General features: G+C 44.7%; 1 protein-coding gene across 1 annotated transcript in view; it reads left to right on the top strand.

Annotated features, from left to right (window-relative positions):
* Positions 1–13,708, top strand: part of LOC126355568 (solute carrier family 22 member 7-like) — a 112,627-nt gene that overhangs the window by 67,716 nt on the left and 31,203 nt on the right. Inside the window, exon 8 of the mRNA XM_050005930.1 lies at positions 11,569–11,783. Within this exon, the coding sequence (XP_049861887.1) occupies positions 11,569–11,783 (215 nt within the window). The remainder of the gene's footprint in view (positions 1–11,568; positions 11,784–13,708) is intronic.

The raw sequence follows: 13,708 nt of genomic DNA, 5'->3' as shown, positions 1-13,708 counted from the left end.
TGCAGGTTGTTAATGAAATTACGAGCACATTGAATAAGTTAACAGATATGTCAATGGCTCGAAGATTTCTTAAGGAAACCCAGTATGCTGTCTCTCCTACGGCGAGTGTTCACGAGAGACATAGGTGTCGTCAAGAGTTCCCCAGGGAAGTGTGATAGGACCGCTGTTGTTCTTTCTATACATAAATGATTTTGTGTACAGGGTGGGCACCAATCTGCGATTGTTTGCTGATGATGCTGTGGTGTACAGTGAGGTGTCGAAGTTGAGTGTAGGAAGATATAAGACAACTTAGACAAAATTTCTTGCTGGTTTGAAGAATGGCAGATAGCTTTAAATATGGGAAAATGTAAGTTAATGAAGATGAGTAGGAAGAACAAACCTTTAATGTTCGGAAACAGTATTACTAGTATCCTGCTTGACACAATCAATTTGTTAATATCTGTGAGTAACGTTGGAAAAACGATATGAAATGGAACTAGCATGTGATAACTATGGTAGGAAAGGTGAACGGTTGCGGCGGTGCGGTTCCTTCCGTCCCTTTACAACGGACCTGCACCTTCCTGTGAACATTGTCTCAGCATATTATCAGTACGGAAGCCGAGCGAAACCTACTGTACTTCGACGTGAACCAGGCTGCAATTAAAGTCACTAAATCTATATTTCGGGAGAAAGTTTTCACACGAAATGAAAGGTTAGAAATTTTGTCCGTAATTAATATATTCTGAAACTTAGGTGAACAAGTATCACTGCCAAGCCCGTGTTAGTCTCAACACAGTCACTCACAATCCCTTCCACCCACGTTAGCAAATTTTATGGCTTTGCATTTCCCGAAAACTACAAAAATACGTATTGTTTTTGGTTGAGAATGCTCGCCAAATATTAAGTCTGTCAATACCTAACGCAGTCACAATTTTTAGCCACCGACCTGCTCAATACGCCACCCGGAATTTACGTCTTTTCTCGTCACAAAATTCACTTAAAAATTCCGAAATTTCTCCACGCCCATCGGAATAATTATGGCGTCACTTTACCACACTTTTTATGTATGAAACACTGCTAGATCCGACAACTTATCGTTTCCATCGGAACTACTATTACACACGTCCGAACTGTTTCATGGCTAGGCTCGCACACTTCTATAGGATACTCTAAGTCTTCTCTACCAGCAGAGAAAGGATCGCGAAGAATATTGCTTTACCATTGGTCAGTTTACTCAACAGGCAATAGCGAAACAACTCTCTCCCGCGTCAGTCCGCGCTTTTCATCCATAACCAATCGCAAAATAGTAAACCTAACGACTGCACATTTTACCGACGTAATTATCTAATATGCTGAAGTTTTGTTTATGCATAAAGTTATTTAGTATTGTTATTTATACCTGAATTAACTTTCCCGTTACCATAAACTTCCTTTACAAATATATTCTACAAAACTCCCTTTTGTCCACATCCATACTTCTTCGAAATGTTCCCTCTCTAAATCCCACTACATAACTCGTTAAACAATTATCTTCATATTAACCTCAAACCACGCTCACGCATCATTCATACTGCTAAAGCATATTTATAACATTTTACCTACACAAAAAGACGTAACAACATTTTATGCAAATACTAGAACAGTTTATGAAAAACATTTTATTACTTTAGTGCACACTAGTGGGCACAATTGAAACTAAACCACAGTCCCCTATCCAATACTGTCCTCTGTCAGCTGATACATAAACTATGTGCGCGTCCAGTCTCGCGTCACCATCTGTCACTGTCCAGCTCTGAGACACATCTCCCACTTAACCGCCTCCAAGGCAGGATCGGTATACGGCGCTACGCCTCAAGGTGGACTTCGGTTTATTGGAAGAATTTTAGGAAAGAGTGGCTTACCTGTAAAGGAGATCTCATATAGGACGCTAGTGTGACTTATTCTTGAGTAGCGCTCGAGTGTTTGGGATTAGTACCAGGTCAAATTCAAGTAAAAAACTTAAGCAATTCAGAGGCCGGGTGCTAGATTTGTTACCGGTAGGTTCGATCAACGCGTAAGTGTTACGGAGATCCCTCGGGAAATCAAATGGGAATACCTCGCGGGTGGACGACGTTCTCTTCGAGAAACAGTAATGAGGAAATTTAGAGAACCGGCATGTGATGCTGACCTTCGTACGATTCCACAACGGCAAACATACATCGCGCGTAAGGATCAAGAAGATAAGATACTAGAAATTAGGGCTCATAATGACGCATAGAGACAACAATTTTTCTCTCACTCCATTTGCGAGAGAAGCAGGAAAGGGAATGAATAGTAGTGGTAGAGCGTACCCTCCTCCACGTACCGTAACGCGGCTTGTGGAGTGTCGTAGATGTAGATGTTACTTTTCACTGTCACATTTTTATTTTCTCAGGAAAGAGTGTGTATGTTTTATGTAGTTCTAGTCTGCGTTCTTAAAATAACGTGCACGTGCACGATCACCATACTTGCAGTACTTCGTACTTCCGCGCTACAACATCTAGAGTGCACACACATTTATCAATACTGTATACAGAGTAACCAAGGGCGCCCTCGCGTTAATTTGTAGGGAAGGGGTAACCTAGGCTTGGAGGGCATGCAACATTTTCAATATTTTAGAAGACGAATGACGGCTTGTAAGTAGCCATGAAAATAGTTCCAGTTCCGACCTTGTTAAAACCATGCGTAATACCACTTGAAAATCATTTTCTTGAAAGAAAAACACCAGACTGTAGTATATTTTTTTCCTTTCCCTAAAGTCTAGGGGGGCCGCCTCCCCCTCCGTCCTCCTCCTCCCGGGTAAGAGAGACCTTCACTTTAACACTTTTATAAAAGAAGAAAAGTAATCACTTTTTGGTGAGCAGACATGTTCTGAAGTTACCAACTACGTGTGCTCATATTATTAATTTGCTAAGAGTGCTTGTAACGGTGTTCGGATAGGTGTTTATGAGATAGAATGTAAACCTGATAATGTTTAAATGGTAGCTAAAAGAGGGTTACTACACTACTGGGCATTAAAATTGCTACACCAAGAAGAATTGCAGGTGATAAACGGGTATCCATTGGACAAATATATTATACTAGAACTGACATGTGATTACATTTTCACGCAATTTGGGTGCATAGGTCCTGAGAAATCAGTACCCAGAACAAGCACCTCTGGCCGTAATAACGGCCTTGATACGCCTGGACATTGAGTCAAACAGAGCTTGGATGGAGTGTACAGGTACAGCTGCCCGTACAGCTTCACACGATACCACAGTTCATCAAGAGTACTGACTGGCGTGTTGTGACGAGTCAGTTGCTCGGCCACCATTGACCAGATGTATCCAGTTGGTGAGAGATCTGGAGAATGTGCTGGCCACGGGAGCAGTCAAACATATTCTGTATCCAGAACGGCCCGTACAAATCCCGCAACTTGCGGTCGTGCATTATCCTGCTGAAATGTAGGGTTTCGCAGGGATCGAACGAAGGGTAGAGCCACGGATCGTAACACATCTGAAATATAACGTCCACTGTTCAAAATGCCGTCAGTGAAAACAAGAGGTGACTGAGACGTGTAACCAATGGCACCCCACACCATCACGCCGGGTGATATGCCAGTACGGCGATGACGAATACACGCTTCCAATGTGCATTCTCTGCGATGTCCTCAAACATGGATGCGACCATCATGATGCTGTAAATAGCACCTGGATTCATTCGAAAAAATGACGTTTTGCCATTCGTGCACCTAGGTTCGTCGTTGAGTACAGAATCGCAGGCGCTCCTATCTGTGATGCATCGTCAAGGGTAACCGCAGCCATGGTCTCCGAGCTGATAGTCCATGCTGCTGCAAACATCGTCGAACTGTTCGTGCAGATGGTTGTTGTCTTGCAAACGTCCCCATCTGTTGACTCAGGGATCGAGACTTGGCCGCACGATACGTTACAGCCATGCGGATAAGATGCCTGTCATCTCGACTGCTAGCTATACGAGGCTTTTGCGTTCCGTATTACCCTTCTGAACCCACCGATTCCATATTCTGCTAACAGTCATTGGATCTCGACCAACGCGAGCAGCAATGTCGCGATACGATGAACCGCAATCGCGATAGGCTACAATCCGACCTTTATCAAAGTCGGAAACGTGATGGTACGCATTTCTCCTCCTTACACGAGGCATCACAACAACGTTTCACCAGGCAACGCCGGTCAACTGCTGTTTGTGTATGAGAAATCGGGTGTAAACTTTCCTCATGTCAGCACGTTGTAGGTGTCGCCACCGGCGCCAACCTTGCGTGAATACTCTGAAAAGCTAATCATTTGCATATCACAGCTTCTTCTCCCTGTCGGTTAAATTTCGCGTGTAGCACGTCATCTTCGTGTTGTAGCAACTTTAATGGCTAGTAGTGTAGATGATTTATTATCTCAAACAATATTTGAAACATATCATCATATATTTATCTCATTGTCATTTAAATCTTTCTTTTGTACTTATCATTTCGGTAGGATTCTTTCATTACTTGTTACCAGTTCTATGTGTCCGTGTGATGTTTAGCTTTATTTGTTATTCATATTTTACAGAGATTCCGTAGGTGTGCTTGGCGCAGCTGCTGAGCTGGTTGCAGCTCGTGCAGTTGTCTGCCACGAACATGCGTGAGGGAAAGGCCTTGCAGCCTTGGAATTGTCCGTACTGCCGCAGTCGTACACGGAGTCGTAACTGTCCGACATTTGGCTTGGCCTTGGCTGAAGCGTCTTTTCTTTCTCCACCCATTGACCATGGACACTGCGCCTCCACTAGCCTCCGCCTAACCGGAGGCATTCGCGAGCGGCGCAGAATGGAGTGGGCCTGCAGCCAATCCTGGGCTCCCAACAGCTACAAGCGGCGTGCAGCCGCGAAGACTACTGACTGCTTCAGTGCACGCGGTGCTCATACAGTGCAGGCTTCCATGGCCGGTATTTGCTGTATTGCTGATATCTGACATGCGGGCGTCAGCCCATCACTAATTCCTCTCCTGTGCCAACCTCTTCATCTGAGAGTAGCGATTTCATGTAGCCATTTTGTCTTAGCTTCGTTGCAAAATTATTTATGTCATTCCCACTTTGTATGTGTCCCTGTATTACCAAATTTCCATGAACATTTTCTTACTTCTTCTTTCATCGATCAACTAAAGTTTTTCTCCTCCTGTCCACGGTGTCGGTGTAGTTATCGTCCATGTACCGTATTTTTCTGTCCGTCTTCTGCGATTTCTCTTTTCAGAGATTTTCATTCCTCTTCAACTTATCTGTTACTGAGCTATTCATTATCGAAATACCTACGGCCTCAGTTAACTTCAAGCGTATATCTTCATCCCTATTTATTCCGTATTCCACTTCTGTGCATATTGATTCTGTGTGATTAGTCACTTAAACTTCCCCCTAGTTTTCATCACTGCATCACTGCAATCTGGGTGTATATCTGCAATCAGAATCCAGTGTCTGATTGCAGAACCTCTGTTTGCTCATGATGTAATCTAACTAAAATTTTACCTATCACTCGGCTTTTTCCAAGTATACCTTCTCCTCTTGTGCTTCTGCTTGAGAGAGACAGAGAGAGAGAGAGAGAGAGAGAGAGAGAGAGAGAGAGACAGACAGACAGAGAGAGAGAGAGAGAGAGAGAGAGTATTTGCTTTTACTAGCTGAAATTTATTGTAGAACTCAATTAGTCTTAAACTTAAATTCTTCTGGATTACTAGGGTGCATTTATTTCCATCTAAAATAATCGGCGTTTCGACCCTTCCGCTGGGATCTTCTTCAGAATTTTTTCGAGGTGCACTATTGATAGAACACAGAATTAGTCTTTCTCGTTTCTCATTCCTTGTCCAAAGGCCCATATTTACCTGTAACCATCTCCTCTACTCCTTCCCCTACAACTGCATTCCAGTCCTCCATGACTATTAGATTTTCATCTCCCTTTATGTACTGGATTTTAATATCCTCAAACACTTTCTCTATCACTTCATCTTCAGATCGTAACGTCAGCATGCATACCAGAACTATCGTTGACAATGGCTTTAACGAGTCGGAATAAGTTACAACCTCAAGCAAGCTCAGCAAGCCCAGCGGTTTTTCATACGTATCCACTGAATGCTCAGTTCGTGAAGTCATCGTACTGCTGCCTAAGATAGCCGAGTTGCCGCGACGTATGCTATGAAGCTTTTAGTGTGGAAGAGTTGGAGCTGTTTTATATACACTCCTGGCAATGGAAAAAAGAACACATTGACACCGGTGTGTCAGACCCACCATACTTGCTCCGGACACTGCGAGAGGGCTGTACAAGCAATGATCACACGCACAGCACAGCGGACACACCAGGAACCGCGGTGTTGGCCGTCGAATGGCGCTAGCTGCACAGCATTTGTGCACCGCCGCCGTCAGTGTCAGCCAGTTTGCCGTGGCATACGGAGCTCCATCGCAGTCTTTAACACTGGTAGCATGCCGCGACAGCGTGGACGTGAACCGTATGTGCAGTTGACGGACTTTGAGCGAGGGCGTATAGTGGGCATGCGGGAGGCCGGGTGGACGTACCGCCGAATTGCTCAACACGTGGGGCGTGAGGTCTCCACAGTACATCGATGTTGTCGCCAGTGGTCGGTGGAAGGTGCACGTGCCCGTCGACCTGGGACCGGACCGCAGCGACGCACGGATGCACGCCAAAACCGTAGGATCCTACGCAGTGCCGTAGGGGACCGCACCGCCACATCTCAGCAAATTAGGGACACTGTTGCTCCTGGGGTATCGGGGAGGACCATTCGCAACCGTCTCCATGAAGCTGGGCTACGGTCCCGCACACCGTTAGGCCGTCTTCCGCTCACGCCCCAACATCGGGCAGCCCGCCTCCAGTGGTGTCGCGACAGGCGTGAATGGAGGGACGAATGGAGACGTGTCGTCTTCAGCGATGAGAGTCGCTTCTGCCTAGGTGCCAATGATGGTCGTATGCGTGTTTGGCGCCGTGCAGGTGAGCGCCACAATCAGGACTGCATACGACCGAGGCACACAGGGCCAACACCCGGCATCATGGTGTGGGGAGCGATCTCCTACACTGGCCGTACACCTCTGGTGATCGTCGAGGGGACACTGAATAGTGCACGGTACATCCAAACCGTCATCGAACCCATCGTTCTACCATTCCTAGACCGGCAAGGGAACTTGCTGTTGCAAGAGGACAATGCACGTCCGCATGTATCCCGTGCCACCCAACGTGCTCTAGAAGGTGTAAGTCAACTACCCTGGCCAGCAAGATTTCCGGATCTCTCCCCCATTGAGCATGTTTGGGACTGGATGAAGCGTCGTCTCACGCGGTGTGCACGTCCAGCACGAACGCTGGTCCAACTGAGGCGCCAGGTGGAAATGGCATGGCAAGCCGTTCCACAGGACTACATCCAGCATCTCTACGATCCTCTCCATGGCAGAATAGCAGCCTGCATTGCTGCGAAAGGTGGATATACACTGTACTAGTGCCGACATTGTGCATGCTCTGTTGCCTGCGTCTATGTCCCTGTGGTTCTGTCAGTGTGATCATGTGATGTATCTGACCCCAGGAATGTGTCAATAAAGTTTCCCCTTCCTGGGACAATGAATTCACGGTGTTCTTATTTCAATTTCCAGGAGTGTATGTTTTATACAGTGCTGGGACACACAACCAGTACAATTCTAACTCTCTTTCTTTTCTGTTGAAATTGTTTTTGTGCTTCTAAACTTCTATGGCATCTTTGTATATCCTGTCGTAGCAATAATAATACAGAAACTCAAAAACACAAAAGCACTAGATAGAAATCTAAAACCACAAACAATTTAAACAGAACAGAATAACGATTGCAAACAGACAAGTTGTGGGCCCTAGTGCTAAATAAAACTAACGTTGCCAACTGTTTCACGTAGTACGCTCCATAGCATACTTCGGGGCGACTCCGCGATTTTAGGCAGCGATGGGGTTCGTGGGAAATACGGACCTCGCAGCGAACTAGTGACGTCACACTAGTCGGCTTTGCGACACATATCACGAACGCTCTGATATGTCCAGGATCATGTGGGAAATCAGTACGTCAATGATATGGCAACCAGCAAAGTCCTTAACTCTGTCATATGTTCCCAGGAGCTTGAATTTATTTAAATATACAGATACGAAGTATTAAAGTGGTCTCAAATGGAAACTCACTTCCTGCTGCAAACAGTGTAGTGTTACGTCGTTGTGACGTACGTGCTACGGCCTACCTCTCTTATGGTCCTCGGGCAGTGGTCTGTTAAGATCACGAACTGACCGTTGCGAGGTTATATATAAACAGTTTGGCTTGCAGAGCTTTTTGAGTTTGCAATAGCTTTCTAATTCGTTAAAGATTCTGACGAAGGATACAGCGGTGGAAAACGAAACGTTAGGTAGAAAATTATGCCTTGGACCACGGCCTTATTGCCATAAGTCGAAGATCTGCAATATCGCTCTCTACCCTGCCTGCTTTAGTGAAATTATTTCTTCTTTGACTTTTCCCATAGTAGTTTAGTCGATTTGTCTTTCCAGTAGTTTCAGTTACTCCAAGAAAGCTGTTAATCCCCTGTGATCCACCCCTAGATCAATACAGAGGATGAATACGTTATGATGTTTCAAACTTTCAGGGATATTGGACAAGGATAAATGTATCAATTTCAGGTAAACTACCCTGGTCCGGAACCGACCGAGTCGGAAGTTTAAGTTAAAGTCGTTCTGATAATCTGTCAATGAAACGTGTACCAGTACTATCTTCCCAAGTCTATAAAGTAGACAATCCCGACGAGCACTTATATATGTTGGGTTGGTTACTGTCTGTACTGTAGTAGACTGCAACCTGTGTTTACATCGATCAGCCTGACCAAATGTAGTTGCACCCGGTAACGAAACTTGCAGACATTATTTTCGTCTGTGCGCAAGCAAATGAAAGCAGCAGAGAAGGGAAAAGTTTGTACAGGACCATATTTCCGAGCAGAAGATATTCGGCACAAACCATTTTTCTATGACTGTTTAAACGATTAAGTGAAACACAGCTATTGTGATCACAGTACAACGACGGATGAGAACGACGAACTACGCGGACTCCAGACTCAGAAGATGCAGTGCTTACTCGAGTGGATGAGGCACCTCCAATCAATATTCGTCAAGTTGTTTGTGAAATAAATGTTTCGTAGGGTATTTTATGGCGAGTATTACGGGGAATGCACCTACACCACTGCCATCCACAGAAAGTACATTCTATGACTCCTGCCGACTTCAGTCCTCGTATCGTGTTAATCCAGTGGTACTTGCACCGCCTTACAGTCGATCTTCACTTTCCTCCGTATGAATGGATGAAGCCTGTTTCATCAGAAACTAAATACTAAATACTTGAGCTATTCGTGTTTGGGCTGGTCAGAATCCCAACGCTACAGTTGTGAAGAGCCATCAAAACACATTTTTAGTCAACGTTCGGTTGGGCGTAGTCTATAATTATGTACTAGCTTATGCTATAGTTGTGAGGAGGCGTCAACATAGATTTTAAGTTTGTGTTTCGGCAGGTGTGGTCAGTAATTATGTACTGGGGCGGTCCCTTCATCCTCCCCACTTAAATGCACCAGTGTACACAGTATTTATCGGAGACATGTTACTAAGGTTCCTGGAAGATTTCTTACTTGTTATTTGTCAGTGGATGTGGTTCCACCATAATGGAGCCACACCTCAGTTTGGACTGAGATTTAGTGAAAACCTGTATCAGACTTTCCCTGAACACTGGAAAGGTAGAGGAAGTTCTTTTTCGTGACTCACTAATCTTCATATCTTCTTGTGGGGCCATGTGAAATGTCTTGTGTTGGAGACGCCTGTCGAGAGTATAGAGGATCTCCTGGCAGGAATTCGCGCTGTAAAATGGAAACTTTCACTGCCGAGAATGGTTCAAATGGCTCTGAGCACTATGGGACTTAACATCTGTGGTCATCACTCCCCTAGAACTTAGAACTACTTAAACCTAACTAACCTAAGGACATCACACACATCCATGCCCGAGGCAGGATTCGAACCTGCGACCGTAGCGGTCGCGCGGTTCCAGACTGTAGTACCAAGAACAGCTTGCCGAGAATGTAACAGTTAATAAAATATTGCGGGCTATTATGCTGTGGTTGAACGGGTTTCACATTTAAACTCAACGTTTCGTCCCTGTCTGAGGACATTTTCAAGGGGGATCGTAAGATCTTTGAGTCTCCGCTTCACACCTTGGCTCTCTACTCTCTGTAGCAAAATTCCATTTACGCTTACTTCCAGGCAGTGGATTGAAGTCACATGTATTGAACACCAGAACGCTATTGGCTGTTGTCGACTGACGTCGTCCGCTGTTGCTATCACCCCATTGTGGAAGACTGGTACACATCTTATTAGGCACTGAAATCCAGCTGTGATTCAATTTCTCGCCATCTTCCTTTCTTTTGAAATACCTGGGGACTATTACAGCTCCCTGTATTACCTTGTGTCTGTCAGTACTTGAATTATATCGAAATGGATGGTTGTTGTCTCCTGACAGCAAAGTATGTTCCGCAACAGTTGATCTGTTAGTGTCCCACATTTTGCAAGTGCCCTCATGCTCTTTAATTATTTTTTTTTACCTTTCTTTCTGTAGTCTCCACTTATACCTCCTCCCCACAACTACACGGAACTTATAAACTCCTACTTACTCCAGCGGTTGCCAATAATCCTTGACCAGTTTTAGGTGATCTTATGTCTTCCAAGTGAGTTACTGCGATGTTCTGTTCTTTTTTTCCCAAGATTTTGAGTATGCGGTCAGAAACTCTCTTAATGAATGAATTCGATTTCATACGGGTTTGTGCATCACTATGGATTCTGCGTGGTGGTCATAACGCTCTTTTCAGTTCAACGGACAAATAACGATTCTGGAGAAGTGTTCAAGGAGCATGTGAGGTGTTTTAATTCTGCGTCAAGGAGCTCTGGTTCCCAGATGTTCCATCCTCTATTCGCCAACGTTTTCAAGATGACTCCCTTTAGTTATGGGTGGTGGCTCAAATCCCAGTGTTGGTTGTGGTCTATGTGTGTGAGTTCTTGATAAACAGCGTGACCTAAGCTACATTCCTCTTTCTTGAAAACTAGAACATCAAGAAAATTTAATCTTCCGCCTGCAGACTTCCAAAAATGAAGCTACTACACGATTCATATACTCTTGTCTTCCCAGTCAGCTAACCCAGATGCACCATCTTAGGCGCTGGAGCGTCCCTGAAGTGTGCGCCATACCAAGTAGCCCGTGAGCGCTGCCCACTTTCCTCGTTACTCAGTCAAAACTTGTTGTAGCTCAACCATTATAGTCAGTTTCCTACGATAAGTGAAAATCCACTTACCCTGTAAGTGATATTCCACTGACATCGAAACTCAGTAATGGCAGAATCAAACTATATTTCTGCGGTATTTCAGTTTTCATCTTTATGTGTAACGATTTTCCCACTCTTGGAACCTTTTACGTTCCCACAGAAACGTCGATCTACCATCACAAACGTCCATGTCCCCTGGACCTACACTCTTCTAGGAGCGATGGTATGGTGTCAGCAGGGCGGTGTACCTGCTGACTTCTCTGGCGCTGGTGCTGAGCGTCGGCTTGCTGAGCGTCAACCCTTTCCTGACGGTGTCCGCGCAGGGCGTGGCGCAGCTGCCGGCCTTCATCGCGGTCCACTACTGCGCCTCCAGGTTCGGCCGGCGCTGGTCCGCTGCCGCCTGTCCACTGCTGGCCGCAGTCGCAGGGGCTGTCCTCGTGCTGATGTTGACCAGTAAGTGCTGGCCCTGACACTGCTGGCTGTGATTAATAACCACTTGAACAAAATACAAAATAAAGAGATATTCACCCACCCCCTCACCTCTCTCCAGTCACACATCACGCTAGTATATCTCTACCATTTACACAGGCCACAATTTTGGAGAGAAAAAGAGGCCACAAGTTTCATCAAGTATTCCATACCTAACTGAAGCCCCTCATGGTGATTAGGTACTGTGGAGCAGGGTTCGACAAGAAATCAGCTCTCGAACAGTCCCACAGCGTTCAGCGTCTCTGCACACTTCCCCTACCGCCACGCCAAGCTGTCTGAACCCAAGGAGAGCAAAGAGGGGAAACAACGAACGTGACACATTCAGCTGGCAGTGCAGTCTCACAACCTATGGCTTGGTTTCGTATTTCACATTCCTCAACAACAGGCCGGCCGGTGTGGCCGTGCGGTTCTAGGCGCTTCAGTCTGGAACCACGTGACCGCTACGGTCGCAGGTTCGAATCCTGCCTCGGGCATGGATGTGTGTGATGTCCTTAGGTTAGTCAGGTTTAAGTAGTTCTAAGTTCTAGGGGACGGATGACCACAGATGTTAAGTCCCATAGTGCTGAGAGCCATTCGACCCATTTGAATCTCAACAACAAGGAACACAAACAAAACTAAATTTCAGTATTATTTAATTATTTTTGGCGCACTAGAAACGTAGCATAATTTTTATCTGATCCAGACAGTCGACATATGGACAGATGCAGACAATTTCATAGATTTACAAGCTCAGGTTATTAAATAAGCGTGACTTAATTAGTTTCATATTCGAAAACATATTTTTCACACAAATATGCCGATCGAAATTTTGTATGTACTTTTGCAACGTCATTACGCAGACGCAGAAACTCTGCCTGAGAAATGCAATGTAGAAGCCCTGGACTGTTTGAACTTAAAAAGATTTGTCATTACATGTGAATTATGGGTCAATCGGTTACATCTGCACAAGCACAGGGGCGATTTCAGCTGAAACGGAAAACGGTCTCGATAACTGCTCGTAAACGGATGTAAAACTGGCAGTGTCCTCAAAACCTTTAGGAAACTATTCTTGTAATTCTTTCAAGTCTACAACCTCGCAATTTTCCAATAACAGTGAATTTATGTATCTGAACCGTCTTTCTCAGAATTTATCCTTTGTACAAGTTCAACCATAGCAAGTTTTAAATCGAAAAATCGCTGCTGGGATGCCTCTTGACGTAACCAAAGTTGCCTTGCATTCATATATATAATCTCCCTACTGTTCGTTCAGTTCCATCGAGAGCAGCTGCAACTGACAGTGGAATAATGTGTGCAAATTCAGAAAACTTACTATTTATATCATTAATTCCTTCAAGTGTTGCATACTTGAAAATTCAACACAAAGTGGTTCTTAACGTACAGAACAATGAATACCCTCTGTCGCTAGTTGTAAATTTTTGCTGTTTCACTGCTAAGTATACAACCTCGCAATTTTCCAATAACAGTGAATTTATGTATCTGGACTGTCTTTCTCAGAATTTATCCTTTGTACAAGTTCAACCATAGCAAGTTTTAAATCGAAAAATCGCTCCTGGCATGCCTCTTGACGTAACCAATGTGCCTTGCATTCATATATATAATCTCCCTACTCTTCGTTCAGTTCCATCGAGAGCAGCTGCAACTGACGGTGGAATAATGTGTGCACATTCAGAAAACTTACTATTTATATCATTAATTTCTTCAAGTGTTGCATACTTGAAAATTCAACACAAAGTGGTTCTTAACGTACAGAACAATGAATCCCCTCTGTCGCTAGTTGTAAATTTTTGCTTGTTCATTGCCAAGTAAATTTTAAATTCTTTCCGCATGCTACTCTAATATCGTTTATAGCAATGTTGCAATACTGGTCGCTTATAAGATCGCTTAAGGTA

Source organism: Schistocerca gregaria, chromosome 3 (assembly GCF_023897955.1).
Source record: "Schistocerca gregaria isolate iqSchGreg1 chromosome 3, iqSchGreg1.2, whole genome shotgun sequence".
Lineage (NCBI taxonomy): Eukaryota > Metazoa > Arthropoda > Insecta > Orthoptera > Acrididae > Schistocerca > Schistocerca gregaria.
This window is presented reverse-complemented; position numbering and strand designations above follow the sequence as displayed.